This window comes from Mytilus edulis, chromosome 1 (genome assembly GCF_963676685.1).
Source record: "Mytilus edulis chromosome 1, xbMytEdul2.2, whole genome shotgun sequence".
NCBI classification, from domain to species: Eukaryota; Metazoa; Mollusca; class Bivalvia; order Mytilida; family Mytilidae; genus Mytilus; species Mytilus edulis.
In genome coordinates, this window is record NC_092344.1 from 52,323,113 (window position 1) to 52,342,214 (window position 19,102).

General features: G+C 32.1%; 1 protein-coding gene across 2 annotated transcripts in view; it reads right to left on the reverse strand.

The window, feature by feature from the left end:
* LOC139513760 (laminin subunit beta-1-like) overlaps positions 1 to 19,102 on the reverse strand; it is a 64,107-nt gene that overhangs the window by 30,624 nt on the left and 14,381 nt on the right. For both annotated transcript variants that reach the window (XM_071302548.1, XM_071302558.1), the window contains exons 3-4: positions 15,531 to 16,066; positions 13,608 to 13,725 (exon numbers count right to left, since the gene is read on the reverse strand). In XM_071302548.1, coding sequence (XP_071158649.1) covers positions 13,608 to 13,725; positions 15,531 to 16,066 — 654 coding nt within the window. The remainder of the gene's footprint in view (positions 1 to 13,607; positions 13,726 to 15,530; positions 16,067 to 19,102) is intronic.

Below are 19,102 nucleotides of genomic sequence, written 5' to 3' on the forward strand. Positions count from 1 at the left end.
AAGTTATAGATTTTATTACAAGTATTACGTCACATATTCCATACACCATATATAGTTTGCATAAAGTATCGAATTTAACCAATGAATATAGATTTTTTTTAAAATAAGGTGAAAGCCAAATTTTTGTTTCGATTGTATAAGCACACCCAATACTGATACCTTTATTTGGCCACTACTATATGTATATAGATTATATATGATTATGCCTGTATTAGGCGAGTGATATGAGAGCCAAATTTACATTTTTAATGCACCTACCTAACATATGGCTGAATTATATATCACTGGAAAGCTAAGAATGTGTACTTTCTAAATATCCCGGTCGTCAAAAGAAATTATGGTGCTATTTTTTTTAAATCGGGGTCAAAGGTCATGGGTGCAATTTCAATTCACGGATTCTTCCAGTAGAAAAATCGAGTCAAAACAAATGCAACAAGGTGCTCCGCAGGGCGCAGCTTTATACGACCCCAGTGGTCGAACCCTGAACAGTTGGGGCAAATATGGTCACAATATTCAAGCTTGATACTGTCTGAATTTTGATTGTGATCAAATTTTTGACATAATATAGGTTTTTGCCACAAAATGAATGATCTTACACATCTATTGCACAATACTGTGCAATTGAATATTTCTTATTGAAACTTTTCAAAATTAGAAATTTTATTGAAACCCCCCCTTGAAGCAATAACCCTTAAACTCAATCCCGTGCGTTCCTTTGTAATATTGAACCTTGTATTAGATTTCAGAGAGATCCATACACTTAAACACAAGTTATTGTCATGATTGTTTGGAAACTAGAAACATGCTTCTTTTTGGCCCTTTTTTGGCCCTTAATTCCTACATATTTTGGGCAATTAACCCAAAACTTAATCCCAGCCTCCCCTTTGTTATATGGTACATTGTGGTACAATTTCAGAGAGATCCATCCAATTACACACAAGGTATTGTCTGGAAACTAGAAAAATGCTTGTTTTGGCCCCTTTTTGGCCCTTAATTCCTACACTTTGGCCCCATAACACCTTTAATGAATCCAAACCTTCTACTTGTGATTTTAAACATTGCAGTATACTTTCAGAGCAATTGAAATACTGGTGAACAAGTTATTATCCTGAAACTAGAAAAATGCTTGTTTTGGCCCCTTTTGGGCCCCTAATTCCTAAATGGTTCGGACCATCATCCCCCAAAAAAATCCCAACCTTCCTTTTGTGGTATTGAACCTTCTGAAAAAATTTCATTAAGATCTATTCACTTAAACTAAAGTTATTATCAGGAAACCAAAGTGTCTTCGGACGACAACAACAACATCATACCAACCCAAAAAAATTTTGGGGTCGTATAAAAACGAAACAATACTTAGTATAGAAATACTGTATTACTGTTGGGAAAATAAATTTCTATCATACTATTTATTAATTTTGATGGATTTTAACGGTTACGTATGTCACGTAACAATTTCTCTCTGAGTCTTTGAAATCAACCATTAAGGGGCAGGTCTAAATCATTTATATAGGATTTCGCTATATTTTTCTATAAATTAACTTTATCTTATAGTTAATAGAAAAATAAAATAAAACCAGGTGCTCCGCAGGGCGCAGCTTTATACGACCGCAGAGGTCGAACCCTGAACAGTTGGGGCAAGTATGGACAAAACATTCAAGCATGATACAGCTCTGAATTTGGATTGTGATCAAATTTTTGACATTACATGGTTTTTTTTTACACAAAACAAATGCCAAGATTTTACAAATCAATTAAAGATTTCTTCTTCAAACTTTTTAAATCTAAAATTAAATAGTTGACACAGCATAGGTTTCTGACACAGAATGAATGTGGTCTAATGAACTTAAAAGGTTTTTTTTGCCTTTGAGCAAATCACTATGCTGTTGAATATTAATCCTCTCAAAAAAATGTTTGAAGAAATTTTCTTTTTATTTATGAAATCTGAAATGAGAAAAATTTACCCCCCCCTTTTTTTTCACATCCCCGTTTCCCTTTTTCAAAACTGATATCAATTCAAATTTCTAATGGAGTTTGCAACAATAACTACTCATTTAAATACATCATAAAATATTAAGATGTAAAAAAACTGCTTGTTATCACTGAATGGTAAAGATTATTTAAATTTATCAGTTGGTAGTAAAAAGTGTATATACATTGTATATTGTATATAACAAAGATTTAAGTTGATTCTGGACAAAGAAAGATAACTCCAATTAAAAAAAATTCTTGCTATTGCACAAATAGGATATTTCTTGCTTACTATTCTGGACAAAGAAAGATAACTCTAATTAAAAAAAAATTTGCTATTTCACAATATTGTGCAATTAGATATTTCTTGCTATTGCACAATACTGTGCAATTGAAAAGACTTGCTATTGCACAATACTTAATATAATAATTTTAGATCCTGATTTGGACCAACTTGAAAACTGGGCCCATAATCAAAAATCTAAGTACATGTTTAGATTCAGCATATCAAAGAGTTCAAGAATTCAATTTTTGTTAAAATCAAACTTAGTTTAATTTTGGACCCTTTGGACTTTAATGTAGAATTTGAAATTTGAAAACAGGACCAAAAATGAAGAATCTACATACACAGTTAGATTTGGCATATCAAAGAACCCCAAGGATTCAATTTTTGATGAAATCAAACAAAGTTTAATTTTGGACCCTTTTGACCTTAATGTAGACCAATTTGAAAACTGGACCAAAAAAACTTCAATAATCAAGAATCTAAGTACATTTTTAGATTCAACATATCAAAGAACCCAACCGATTCATTTTTTGTCAAAATCAAACTAAGTTTAATTTTGGACCCTTTGGACCTTAATGTAGACCAATTTGAAAACGGGACCAAAAGTTGAGAATCTACATATACAGTTAGATTCGGCATATCAAAGAACCCCAATTATTCAATTTTGATGAAATCAAACAAAGTTTAATTTTGGACCCTTTGGGCCCCTTTTTCCTAAACTGTTGGGACCAAAACTCCCAAAATCAATACCAACCTTCCTTTTATGGTCATAAGCCTTGTGTTTAAATTTCATAGATTTGTATTTACTTATACTAACATTATAGTGCGAAAACCAAGAAAAATGCTTATTTGGGTCCCTTTTTGGCCCCTAATTCCTAATCTGTTGGGTCCTAAACTCCCAAAATAAATACCAACCTTCCTTTTGTGGTCATAAACATTGTGTTTAAATTTCATAGATTTCCATTTACTTAACCTAAGGTTATTGTGCAAAAACCAAGAAAAATGCTTATTTGGGCCCTTTATTGGCCCCTTATTCCTAAACTATTGAAACCAAAACTCCCAAAATCAATCCCAATCTTTCTTTTGTGGTCATAAACCTTGTGTCAAAATTTCATAGATTTCTATTAACTTAAACTAAAGTTATGGTGCGAAAACCAAGAAAATGCTTATTTGGGCCCTTTTTGGCCCCTTATTCCTAAAATGTTGGGACCAAAACTCCCAAAATCAATACCAACCTTCCTTTTATGGTCATAAACCTTGTGTTAAAATTTCATAGATTTCTATTCACTTTTACTAAAGTTAGAGTGCGAAAACTAAAAGTATTCGGACGCCGGACGACGACGACGACGACGACGACGCCGACGCCAACGTGATAGCAATATACGACGAAATTTTTTTCAAAATTTGCGGTCGTATAAAAATGGGCACATCGTTCATTTGCGCTCACAATTTGCCTTCGAAAGAAGCATACATCTTTGTAAAAGTGTTTTTTTTTCTGTTGAACTAATAGGAGAAATAAAGGTAATATCGAAAAAAAAAAAAAAAAATTATTACAGAAATTGCTCAAATTTTACAATAATTTAGTTAAAAAAGATATTTCAATTTTAAAGCCAAAAAATGGCATTTTTCCACCAAAGGGAGATAATTTGGAACTTTTTCATTGATGTTTACATTTTAAAAGTCATCTGGGGCCAACACGAATTAATTGTTTTAAATGTTTTTTGTACCATATGATAAAAGTAACAACTACAAAAGGTAATTAATAAAATTTGTAATGAAAAACAAATGTTTAATTTTTTTCTGAAATTTTTATACCCTGGAGCCTCCTTAAGTAACACAAAACTATCTGTAGTCGCCCTTGCATTATTTAAATCTTATAATACCTCCATATCAACTGATTGCATATCTCTGCAAGTTTGATATAAATAATCAGAAACAAAATGTTTGAAGCAAGGGGAAAATATAACATATGACGTATTTTTAATTTCATAGAAAAGTCCCATGATGAACTGTACATTAAAATGTGGGAAACGTATATGGTCTCCAGTTAGTTTGAAAGTCTGCCAACCGTGTCAAGATCAGACAATAGGGCAGATTTCTTTTTATTATTGTAGTGCAAAATGTTGAGTCTGGATCATACTGCAATTTCATTTATATCACTAAATCAGATATGATAAGAGTACTATAACTAACATTACTAAATTGAGTAAAGTGCTACTAGTATATTTATATCAACAAATAGACATGAATTTTGATATAAAACATCACAAGGAAAATATGATCGCTCATTGATTTTACATTGGTCGGCCGCAGTGTATCTTGAGATGATATCTAATTAATCAAACAACACTATTTTAGACTTGACAAATTACTTTACACTTTTAATTACCCTGGTGATGATGTTCGGCTTCTTTGGCATTAGTATACTTACTTTTTTTATAACTTGTTTTACTACTTTAAAGAAAGGACAAGGTTATTTTGATATTGAACCTTTTATTTTGCTTTCTTATGTTAAAATTCCGTTATCGTATAATTAAATGATCGAAACGTCGGACCAATGGGATGTCGGACCATTTAGGTGTCGGAATATTGCGATCTCGGAATATCATAGCTTCGTTTGAACTTGTAATCTCATCATTCTTATTGGTCAAAATATTCATACAAAGACCACTTCCTTGGCATGGGCATATATCAGTACAGCAGAGGTTTTGCTTAAAGGGGACACAAGATCTACTACAGATTGATTTTAAAATTGGGAGTGGACATGAAGAATGTGTCAAAGAGACAACAATCCGGTCAAAAAGCTGAAAACGGCCGAAGACCACCAATGGGTCATCAATGCAGCGTGAAACATCCAAACCCTGAGGCGTTCTTTGGTTGACCCCTAGCAAAATGTATACTTGTTTGAAGGGATAATGGATGTCATACTAAAACTCTGAAAAAGAAAGACATTAAAATAAAACAAGATGCTCCGCAGTGCGCAGCTTTATACGTCCACAGAGTTTGAACCTTGAACAGTTCGGGCAAGTATGGACACAACATTCAAGCTTGATACAGCTCTCAATTTGGATTGTGATTAAATATTTGACACACCATAGGTTTCTGACACAGAATGAATGAAGTCTAAGAACTTAAACAAATATCAAAAATCTAAATACATGGTTAATTTCAGCATATATGAAAGAACCCCATATTTTCAATTTCTGTTGAAATCAAACAAAGTTTAATTTTGGACCCCAATTTTGACCAACTTGAAAACTGGGCCCATAATAAAACAAGAGGCTCTCAAGAGCCTGAATCGCTCACCTGGTAAACAATGCCTTATTGAACATATTGAACCATGCCAGGCAAACATGTACAGCTAACAATTCTTCAATATTACAAATATATATGACTTACTGTTTATAAATAAAGAAAATAAGACCAAAACACAAACACTTAAAACTTAGCAATGGACTGTGAAAATGAGGTCAAGTTCAAATAAAACCTGCGTAACCGACATATAGATCATAAAATATTTCCATACACCAAATATAGTTGACCTAATGCATAAAGTATTAAAAAAATAGACCAAAACTAAACCAGGTGCTCCGCAGGGCGCAGCTTTATACGACCGCAGAGGTCGAACCCTGAACAGTTGGGGCAAGTATGGACAAAACATTCAAGCGTGATACAGCTCTGAATTTGGATTGTGATCAAATTTTTGACATTACATGGTTTTTTTTTACACAAAACAAATGTCAAGATTTTACAAATCAATTAAAGATTTCTTCTTCAAACTTATTTAAATCTAAAATTAAATAGTTGACACAGCATAGGTTTCTGACACAGAATGAATGTGGTCTAATGAACTTAAAAGTTTTTTTTGCCTTTGAGCAATTCACTATGCTGTTGAATATTAATCCTCTCAAAAAAATGTTTGAAGAAATTTTCTTTTTATTTATGAAATCTGAAATGAGAAAAATTTAAACCCCCCCCCCCCCTTTTTTCACATCCCCGTTTCCCTTTTTCCAAAACTGATATCAATTCAAATTTCTAATGGAGTTTGCAACAATAACTACTCTTTTAAATACATCATAAAATATTAAAATGTAAAATAAAGTGCTTGTTATCACTGAATGGTAAAGATTGGTTGGTAGTAAAAGTGAATATACATTGTTTATTGTATAAAACAATAAAAAAAACTTCATCAGCAACATTTTATATTGGCAAATTTCCAATGAAGTTATTTACATAAAGTTATTGGCAAATAAAAATAGAAAATGACATCATAGTCATGTCTGGCAAATTTCCAACATACATTATCTAAAAACATTTTAGATAAGATAAGGAAAAAAAGCTTCATCAGCAACATTTTATATTGGCAAATTTCCAATGAAGTTATTTACATAAAGTTATTGGCAAATAAAAATAGAAAATGACATCATAGTCATGTCTGGCAAATTTCCAACATATATTATCAACTACTATTCTATACAAAGAAAGATAACTCCAATTGAAAATTAATTGCTATCATGGCTATTGCACAATATTGTGCAATTAGATATTTCTTGCTATTGTGCAATACTGTGCAATTGAAAATTTCTTGCTATTGCACAATACTTGATATGGAATCCTGATTTGGACCAACTTGAAAACTGGGCCCATAATCAAAAATCAAAGTACATATTTAGATAAAGCATATCAAATAAGCCCAAGAATTTATTTTTTGTTAAAATCAAACTTAGTTTAATTTTGGACCCTTTGGACCTTAATGTAGACCAATTTGAAAACTGGACCAAAAATTAAGAATCTACATACACAGTTAGATTTGGCATATCAAAGAACCCATTTATTCAATTTTTGATGAAATCAAACAAAGTTTAATTTTGGACCCCCATTTGGACCAACTTGAAAACTAGGCCAATAATTAAAAATCTAAGTACATTTTTAAATTCAGCATATCAAAGAACCCCAAGGATTCAATTTTTGTTAAAATCAAACTAAGTTTAATTTTGGACCCTTTGGACCTTAATGTAGACCAATTTGAAAACGGGACCAAAAATTAAGAATCTACATACATAGTTAGATTCGGCATATCAAAGAACCCCAATTATTCAATTTTTGATGAAATCACACAAAGTTCAATTTTGGACCCTTTGGGCCCCTTATTCTAAACTGTTAGGACCAAAACTCCCAAAATCAGACCCAACCTTCCTTTTATGGTCATAAACCTTGTGTTTAAATTTCATAGATTTCTATTAACTTATACTAAAGTTATGGTGCAAAAACCAAAAATAATGCTTATTTGGGCCCCTTTTTGGCCCCTAATTCATAAACTGTTGTGACCTCAACTCCAAAAATCAATCCCAACCTTCCTTTTGTGGTCATAAACCTTGTGTTAAAATTTCATTGATTTCTATTCACTTATACTTAAGTTATTGTGCGAAAACCAAGAATAATGCTTATTTGGGCCCTTTTTTGGCCCCTAATTCCTAAACTGTTGGAACCAAAACCCCCAAAATCAATCCCAACCTTCCTTTTGTGGTCATAAACCTTGTGTTTAAATTTCATTGATTTCTATTCACCTAAACTAAAGTTATAGTGCGAAAACCAAGAAAATGCTTATTTGGGCCCTTTTTGGCCCCTAATTCCTAAAATGTTGGGACCAAAACTCCCAAAATCAATCCCAACCTTCCTTTTGTGGTCATAAACCTTGTGTTAAAATTTCATAGATTTCCATTCACTTTTACTAAAGTTAGAGTGCGAAAACTAAAAGTATTCGGACGCCGGACGACGACGACGACGACGCAGACGCCAACGTGATAGCAATATACGACGAAAATTTTTTCAAATTTTGCGGTCGTATAAAAATTGAACCCAATTTTTTTAATCACATCCCCCTTTCCCTTATTCCAAAACTAATCTCAATTAAAATTTCTAATGGAGTTTGCAACAATAACTACTCATTTAAATACATCATTAAATATTAAGATATAAAAAAACTGCTTGTTATCACTGAATGGTAAAGATTATTTTAATTTATCAGTTGGTAGTAAAAAGTGAATATACATTGTATATTGTATATAACAAAGATTTAAGTTGATTCTGGACAAAGAAAGATAACTCTAATTAAAAAAAAATTGATATTTCACAATATTGTGCAATTAGATATTTCTTGCCATTGCGCAATACTGTGCAATTGAAAAGACTTGCTATTGCACAATACTTAATATAATAATTTTAGATCCTGATTTGGACCAACTTGAAAACTGGGCCCATAATAAAAAATCTAAGTACATTTTTGGATTCAGCATATCAAAGAACTTCAAGATTTCAATTTTTGTTAAAATCAGACTAAGTTTAATTTTGGACCCTTTGGACTTTAGTGTAGACCAATTTGAAAACAGGACCAAAAATGAAGAATCTACATACACAGTTAGATTTGGTATATCAAAGAACCCCATTTATTCAATTTTTGATGAAATCAAACAAAGTTTAATTTTGGACCCCGATTTGGACCAACTTGAAAACTGGGCCAATAATCAAGAATCTAAGTACATTTTTAGATTCAGCATATCAAAGAACCTAACTGATTTATTTTTTGTCAAAATCAAACTAAGTTTAATTTTGGACCCTTTGGACCTTAATGTAGACCAATTTGAAAACGGGACCAAAAGTTAAGAATCTACATACACAGTCATGACAGTTAGATTCAGCATATCAAAGAACCCCAATTATTCAATTTTGATGAAATCAAACAAAAGTTTAATTTTGGACCCTTTGGGCCCCTTATTATGTTGGCACCAAAACTCCCAAAATCAAACCCAACCTTTCTTTTATGGTCATAAACCTTGTGTTTAAATTTCATAGATTTCTATTTACTTATACTAACGTTATGGTGCGAAAACCAAGAAAAATGCTTATTTGGGTCCCTTTTTGGCCCCTAATTCCTAAACTGTTGGGACCTAAACTCCCAAAATCAATACCAACCTTCCTTTTGTAGTCATTAACATTGTGTTTATATTTCATTGATTTCTATTTACTTAAACTAATGTTATTGTGCGAAAACCAAGAATAATGCTTATTTGGGCCCTTTTTTTGGCCCCTAATTCCTCAACTGTTGAGACCAAAACTCCCAAAATCAATCCCAACCGTTCTTTTGTGGTCATAAACCTTGTGTCAAAATTTCATAGATTTCTATTAACTTAAACTAAAGTTATAGTGCGAAAACCAAGAAAATGCTTATTTGGGCCCTTTTTGGCCCCTAATTCCTAAAATGTTGGGACCAAAACTCCCAAAATCAATACCAACCTTCCTTTTGTGGTCATAAACCTTGTGTTAAAATTTCATAGATTTCCATTCACTTTTACTAAAGTTAGAGTGCGAAAACTAAAAGTATTCAAACGCCGGACGACGACGACGACGACGCCGACGCCGACGCCAACGTGATAGCAATATACGACGAAAATTTTTTCAAAATTTGCAGTCGTATAAAAAGTTAACTTTGATCTTGACCTAATGAACATTTTTACCCCATGTCAGATTTGCTCTAAATGCTATTGTTTTTGAGATATAAGCCAAAAACTGCATTTGACCCCTATGTTCTATTTAAAGTAAGGGCGGCCCTGTTTTTTGACGGATCAAAAATCGAAGCACACACTTTGTGCAGGATAATCTAAGGAACTATCATGCTAAGTTTCATCCAAATCCATTCAGTAGTTTCAGGAGAAGATTTTTTAAAGTTAGCAAATATGATGAACAAATTGTGAAAAATTGTCATTAAAGGACATTTACCCCTTAAGGGGTCAATTGACAATTTTGGTCATATTAACCTATTTGTAGATCTTACTTTGCTGATCATTTTTGCTGTTTACAGTTTATCTTCATCTATAATAATATTCAAGATAATGACCAAAAACTGCAAAATTTCCTTAAAATTACCAATTAAGTGGCAGCAACCCAACAATGGTTTGTTTGATTCATCTGAAAATTTCTGGGCTGATAGATCTTGACCTAATGAACATTTTTACCCCTGTTAGATTTGCTCTTAATGCTTCCGTTTTTGAGATATAAGCCAAAAACTGCATTTGACCCCTATGTTCTATTTTAAGTAACAGCGGCCATGTTTTTTGACGGATCAAAAATCGAAGCACACACTTTGTGCAGGATAATCTAAGGAACAATCATTTTAAGTTTCATTCAAATCCATTCAGTAGTTTCAGAGGAGCAGATGTTTGAAAAATTGTTAACGACGACAGACGACGACGACGACGGACGCCAAGTGATGAGAAAAGCTCACATGGCCTTTTAGGCCAGGTGAGCTAAAAAACAACTAAGAACATATCAAATAACCACAAGAATTCAGTTTTTTGTTAAAATCAAACATAGTTTAATTTTGGACCCTTTGGACCTTAATGTAGACCAATTTGAAAACAGGACCAACAAGAATGTGTCCCCAGTACACGGATGCCCCATCCGCACTATCATTTTCTATGTTCAGTGGACCGTGAAAATGGGGTTAAATCTCTAATTTGGAATTAAAATTAGAAAGATCATATCATACAGAACATATGTACTAAGTTTCAAGTTGATTAGACTTCAACTTCATCAAAAACTACCTCGACCAAAAACTTTAACCTGAAGCGGGACAGACGGACGAACGAACGAACGGACGGACGAACGAACGGACGGACGAACGGACGGACGAACGGACGCACAGACCAGAAAACATAATGCCCATAAATGGGGCATAAAAATAAAGAATCAAAACACACGGTTAGATTCAGCATATCATAGAACCCCTGTAGTTCAATTTATGATGAAATCAAACAAAGTTTAATTTTGGACCCTTTGGTCCCCTAATTCCTAAACTGTTGGGACCAAAACTCCCAAAATCAATCCCAACCTTCCTTTTATGGTCATAAACCTTGTGTTTAAATTTCATAGATTTCTATTTACTTATACTAAAATTATGGTGCGAAAACCAAGAAAAATGCTTATTTGGGCCCCTTTTTGGCCCCTAGTTCCTAAACTGTTGGAACCAAAACCCCCAAAATCAATCCCAACCTTCCTTTTGTGTTCATAAACCTTGTGTTTAAATTTCATAGATTTCTATTTACTTATACTAAAGTTATAGTGCGAAAAACAATGTGTCTTCGTAAGATGACAACGTCATACCAATATACGACCTCAAAATTTATAAAAATCATACAAGACTAACAAAGGCAAGAGGCTCCTGACTTGGGATAGGCGCAAAATGTGGCGGGGTTAAACATGTTCTTTTTAGATCTCAAACCTTCCCCTTTACCTATACCTTTGCCTGAGCAGATCAAATATTGTAGAAAGTCGGATGACATCATACCAGTTAATATAATTGGCATCAGTCCGATGTTGCCTTTTAGCCAAACCAAGTCATACAGAGAACTTTTTTTTGTTTCTGTAGTTAGGTCGACATTGTCTTGAATAATGTTTGACCCCCAGAAAAAAAAAATAATACCATGTAGAATGTATGCCCCATCTTCAATTTTCCTAACCTCATGATCAGCAAAACTTGTTAATAGTTATAAAAGGTGTGTCCATATATACGGTGCATTTGTTATGATAAACCTAAATGAAAAGGAGTAAAAAAATGTCTTTTTATAGATACTTTACATTCTGTTAAAGCCATACATCTAAGAACTTTGTCAATAGGTATATCATACTCTTTATTTACTGCCGCGTAAGTCGACAGGACATGAAAGATTTTCTACAATTTTCCGATACGATTCCTTATTTAAAAATTTGTAAGGGTTCCGCGGAACCCAGTGTCTCGCCTATTTTTGCTGTAAATCACAGGCTCAACAACAATGAGGAAAAAAATCAATAAAAATATTCCTCTTGTTACTATTTTATGATTGTAAGAAAATCTAAGTCCATTTGAAAGTAAATTACAGAAAAAAACAGAGTAATCTTTTTACAAACTTTACTTCTGGATACAATCTTATGATCATAAATAAGGTTATTTCCAAGTTTGGTACAAACCCAGGATAGTTTAAGAAAGTTATTTAAATTTTAAAAACTTTAACCACAGAGTGAATGTAATGGTTCCCTGCAGAAAAAACTAAGTCCATTTATAAGTAAAATACGGAAAAAATTGAATTTTATTTTTACAAAATTTTCTTCTGGATACTATCTTATGATCATAAACAAGCTTCTGTCCAAGTTTGGTACAAACCCAGGATAGTTTGAGAAAGTTATTAAAATTCTAAAAACTTTAACCACAGAGTGAATGTAATGTTTCCCCGCAGAAAAAACTAAGTCCATTTATAGTAAAATACGGAAAAAATGGAATTTTATTTTTACAAAATTTACTTCTGGATACTATCTTATGATCATAAACAAGCTTCTGTCAAAGTTTGGTAGAAATCCAGTATAGTTTAAGAAAGTTATTAAAATTTCAAAAACTTTAACCACAGAGTGAATATTTGTTGACGCCGCCGACGACGCCGACGACGACGGAATGTAGGATCGCTTAGTCTCGCTTTTTCGACTAAAGTCGAAGGCTCGACAAAAATGGGTGAATTCGACAGAACTCAAAAACTATGTTTTAGTTTGATTTGATCTTAGTTTCGGACGATTTTATATCTATTTTAGCTACACTGAAGTTAAAGATATATATAGAACCGTTCAAATATGATCATTTGTCGTACTCTAATAGCACTATTAAGTACGTGGAAATCGACTAAAATATTCAGTCAAAAACCGATAACAACGTAGAGAAGGAATTCCAGAAACTATAGTCATTTTACCCAACATCATAAAATTACAGAAATTCGTGATTTTAAGAATTGTTGAGATAAAGTCTTGGTCTTGAATGAAAAAGCAATAACTGACGAGTAAATTGGTGTGTTCTAAAACGGATAGAGTGCAAAAACATTTAATGAAAATTAAATTGTAGATCCGAAAAGGTTAGGATTATGAATTTTTTTTGGTATAAAATGCCAAATATTTAGAATGACTGCAAAAGCATGCGGACTTACACTTGTAAAGACTGTTTTTCAATATTTTAAGAATCTAATACATTTAATTATTCTGCTTTAAAGAAGAGATACGCCTAGTTTCCTTTGCCTGAAAAACATGTTGTAATTTACGCCTAGTTCCCTTTGCCAGAAAAACATGTTGTAATTTTCAAGTAATTTCTGAAATAAACGTCAATTTTACAAAAACTGCACTGTACGATTTTGTGACGACCGGGCAAAAATCAAAGTTAAATCATTATTCTTTCATTTAAAAAAGAAATTAGCCATATGTAAGGTGGGTGCATTAAAGTCCTTAACTAGACGTTTTTTTTCAAATATTACACTCGCCTATATACATGATATAAAACAATTACCTAAAGTGTGCAAATCTGTAAAATTAACTCTCAAATTGGTTAGTTTGAGCAAGTCTTGAACTTTTGGGTTGTATGGATCTTCTATTGGAATGAATGGTGGGAGTACCCTGAAAATTACCTGAAAAACATTCAAAAAAAACAAATTAATATACCAGTATATGAAACCAAACATTCTATTTCTCAATTACAGGCATGAATGGAGTCAACTATCAAGATATTCACTGTACAGTTTTCAGTTCTTCAAAAACTGTCAATTAATAAATATAGCATGATGTTTAATTTTATCGAAAACAGTTTTTTTTTTATATCTATAAATAGTTGTGTTCCTGAATTTGAGGTGCATAAGGATTTGTACTGCAGGTGATAATTTTTCCAATTGGAAGACCCCTTGGAAGTAAAAAAGTTATGACATGTGTAATAAAATATAGACATAACAGTTATTGGTCAGCACAACTTAATTCAGACATTAAAATGGCTTTACATGACTGCTGTCAAACATGATATCAATTATCTTCTGCTAATTCAGTGTCTGAATATTGTGTCAGCATTAAAAATAGATCTGACCCATTTTGAATCAATATTGTTTAAAGCATTTAAAATATGCTATTGTACAGAATAGATGTCCAGTGGGCAATAAAGGATACTTAGATTCTCTTAATTACAGATATTAATACAAAATTAAATTCTTAGAATGACTTAAACCTCAAAATGATATATCATACCTGTTTCCAGTGGCAAAAATATATATTTAACACATATTGATGTCACAATCATTTATAGGGAAAATATAATTTTAAAATAAAACTGAACTGATACTGCACAATATTTCATGCTTTACATTTATCCGAGAAATTAAGATGGTCAAAACTTGTAAGACAACATTAATACATGCTTAAGAAAGAATACTGTGCTGTCTGAATGAAGTAATAATAATGAGGATCTTGAATACAAACAATAATTCTCTGGCACTTCCCCAAAACATCAGAAATTATTGCACAGATGAAAACAATTTGGAACCGCCCTTGAATTGTTTGTATAGTGTATATATTTATAATTACAGATTATATATACTACTTTGGAAATAAGGAAAATTCAATATGGAAATCATTGCAATGGCTGTGAGTTAAGGAAAACTAAGCAAATTTTTTTAGAACACAAAATATAACAGGAAGTAATTGAGACCACAAAGAGGCATATCTACTGTACAACATCTAATTAGCAATATATGCATATTATATTTTTTTAAAGTAACTAAAGGCTTCTGAGAGGCCAAATCAATAGAACTTACACTGGTACTTTGTAACATTTAGACAGAAATTCTCATTCTCAATTTATGTCTGTCAGCCAATGAAGCTCAGAAACCTTAAGTCGTCACAACCTAAGATCTTCAACAATGCTGACAAATTCATGTGCCAAATATTAAGGTCAAACTTGACTTTCAAACTTACACCTTGTTAGGAAATGTCAATATTTAACTCTATAAACTTGTGACCCTGAATAGTCGAAAATGATTGAGCAACTTTTCACCAAGCAGATTTAATTATGAAGCAGTGTTTATTTTCCAGGATAAAGATACTGATCCATTTCAGCCAGGCACTACTCACATGACACCAGGTGACATCCATTTGGACCAAGTGACCTCTCAATCCTTACATTCAAGTTGATTTACAAAATTCCAGTATTTTTGAAGGCTGATTGATAAATCAGGGGTTTAATCTAACCTCTGTCTGAATGTCACCTAAGTTTTCAGGAAATCTAACTAAACCTATATAGGTAAAATTCAGTTAACTAACAAGCATTTATGTAGATTAATGTCATGGCAATTTTTTCAGTCAGAAAATATTGTAATAGTTAATATATGTGAAATCCAATTTTCATAACATCTTTTTCAAATTAAAAAGAAAATATGTAAGAAGTTTTTACCTCTCCTTCTGTAGATGGGGCTACATCTGAATAAGAATCATCACAAATTATATCTTCCAGTGTTTTAGGAGGCCATCTTTTAACTCCCGGAAATGATGCCACACAATCTTCAGCAAAATACCTATAGACTCTCCAAGTGTTTCCTCTGTCATATGATCTTTCTATTAACATTGCTTTGGGTCTAAAAGTTTTAAATGTCATGATCAAATGGGTAAAATGAAACTCTGCTTCTAAATCAAGCTGTATAGAGACTTGCTGCTTTCCAGCTTCTGCTTGCCACCAGCGTGTATACCTATTTCCATAAGACCATACAATGTTTGTTATATTATGACTCTCTCTTTCATATCTAGAATCACATACGAAACACTTAGCATCTTCTTCTAAATGACTAACTATGCAATAACGTTCGGGACTGTTTAATCCACATGTTGATGTGGAAGACAGAGAGTCCTCACGACCTATTAACAAATCTCCAGTTGCAGGATAACAACTGCCTTGTTCACATCGAGGCTGACGTATACTCTGCAAAACAATACCTGAAAGAAAACAAAGTAGCAAATGGAAAAACAAGTCATATAAAGAAATGTTTAAGTCGCCAACCAGTTACGTTGAAAAATAAAAGCTTTTAAATTTGTTCCTAAATGCAATATTTGACTGCTATATAATTTTACTATCTTCTATTCATCCACTGATAAGTGTAATTGTTATGCATATATAGCATACAAAATTTGATGGAAAGTTAAACCTAGCAGTATATATTGTAAATCATCACTACTGTATCTCACACCTTATGCTGTATCTTATTACCATGTATGTACTTAAACTTCTGATATACATGTATTATACATGTGTGTACTTAAACTTATCAATAGGGAATAATGAGGAAAAGCTGGAATGAACTGTACTTGATAGTTATTAAAGGTACCAGAATTATAATTAAGTACGGCAGATGTGTGTTTCGTCTACATAAGACTCATCAGTGACGCTCATTTCAAAATATTTATAAAGCCAAACAAGTACAAATATAAAGAGCTACTAGACAAGTCAGAAGTCTCGTTAACCAATAAAGATCTCACTTTTCCAGACTTTCATAAGCAATATTCAGCATGTCTAGTTGCCCATGCTTTCAAACAAGTGGCTTTTATCATTCGAAATTTTCCATTTTAATTTTCTAACAAGTTGATAAAATGGCAATTTCTCATCTAAAAGTAAAGAAATTAAAAGACATTTATTTCTAAAGAACCCAAATGAAAGCTTTGACTTTGAAGAATATTAATGGGGATAAACTATTTTGAAGAAATGGTATTCAAAATTTAAAACAAATTAACTATGACTAAAATCCATATTCTATGATATTAACTGCAAGGCTCAGCTACATAAAGCTGGCCATGGAGATTAATTAACCAAAAAGCAACAAGTATGCATCTAGTAAGCATTAATAAATATGTGGTTAGATCACCTTTATTACACATACATGTATATATAATATATTTAATGCAACTGCATTATTTCAATTTATTGATTAAATTCGCTTTTAAAAAGACAGTATCTATGATAGAGCTGCACAAATGCAGTATAAACTGCATTATAAGATATCAATGAAAAATATATTTCAGATCATTTTCTGGACTCTATGACCTTTTTGAAGAAGCAAAATATTTAATTTTTCAGACTTCAGTAAGACCAGATCTCATTTGTTACAAGAATGGTCAAGGTCAATAACTGAAACCTTTGAACATTCATTTACAAATAGTGAAAATGAAAAGTAATAATTATTAATAACTTTGATTTCACTTCAGTGTTCAAATTGAGTCCATTTCAAATGAACCTGACACTCTTTTTTTGTAGATTTTATAAATCAATTGTCAGAATTATTAAACATTAAAAAGTATTGTAAGTAAATTGGTAATGTTTTCTAAAAAGAGTTTATAATAGTTGTTATAGAAATTTTTCAAATTCCTCTTATATTTTTAATGTTATCAACTGAAATGCCATTGTTACACAAATAAAGGCATTTAATGAAATTTGATTTGTATATTACAAAAAAAGAATTTAATAAGTTAGAATACAAATGGCAATTACGAGTCACAAGTATGTCATTGTAAAAACCAATCCAAACATCATAGTGCCCCGAGCAAATGATTACTTCTCCTCTTCTTCCTATCAATTTCTAAAGAGAAGTCTGGCGGCCAGACTCCCTATGATTCTGGAGAAGTGAGAGCCTTGCATTGTATATATAACTCAAATTTTTCCGTTCATTTGTTCATAATATTTAACCTCTAGACTACTCATGAAATTACATCTGTAATTCAAAGCAGGAACCTCAATCATATTTTCAATGCCTTAATTGTGTTAGTAGATAAGTTGCCTCATGTCTGTAAAAGAGATCAGTCAGTGCATCATTGATAAGGGGTTGTTAAAGGCAATGACCTCTGACCAGCATCTGTTGTTTAAATTTAAAGGTCAAATAAAATATGTAGATGTTACCCATGAACATGCATGTACAAAATGTACTACTAAATAACTATGTTTTAATTTATAAGCTAAATTGCTATATTCGATTGCGCATTGGGAACTGAAGAGTTACGGTCAACATAGGTCACATGAACAAGGGTTGGGCTTAACATCGATTTATTATCTATAGACAAGAAATAAATTTAGGTGTTAAACGTTTAAAAGCTTCTAAATGCTAAATGGAAAGTAATCAGTAATTACTTTAATCATACTTTTTAAACTTTTTGTACAAAATCTGGTATATAGATTAAACCAGATGCTCCACAGTGCGCAGCTTTATACGACCGCAGAGGTTGAACCCTGAACGGTTGGGGCAAGTATGGACACAACATTCAAGCTGGATTCAGCTTTAAATTTGGATTGTGATTAAATAGTTGACACAGCATAGGTTTCTGACACAGAATGAATGTGGTCTAATGAACTTAAATTTTTTGAGCAATTCACTATGCATTTGAATATTAATCCTCTCAAAAAAATGTTTGAAGAAATTTTCTTTTTATTTATGAAATCTGAAATGAGAAAGATTTAAACCCCCCCCCCCCCCCCCCCCCCCATTTTTAAATTTGTTTTCACATCCTCCTTTCCCTTTTTCCAAAACTGATCTCAATTCAAATTTCTAATGGAGTTTGCAACAATAACTACTCATTTAAATACATCATAAAATATTAAAATGTAAAAAAAGTGCTTGTTATTACTGAATGGTTAAGATTGTTTTAATCTATCAGTTGGTAGTAAAAGTGAATATACATTGTATATTGTATAAAACAATGATTTAAGTTGATTCAACTACTATTCTGGACAAAGAAAGATAACTCCAATTGAAATCCAATTGGAATTTCTTGCTATTGCACAATATTGTGCAATTAGATATTTCTTGCTATTGTGCAATACTGTGCAATTGAAAATATTTGCTATTGCACAATACTGTGCAATTGAAGATTTCTTGCTATTGCACAATACTGTGCAATTGAAGATTTCTTGCTATTGCTGAATACTGTGCAATTGAAAATTTCTTGCTATTGTACAATACTTAATAAAATAATTTTGGATCCTGATTT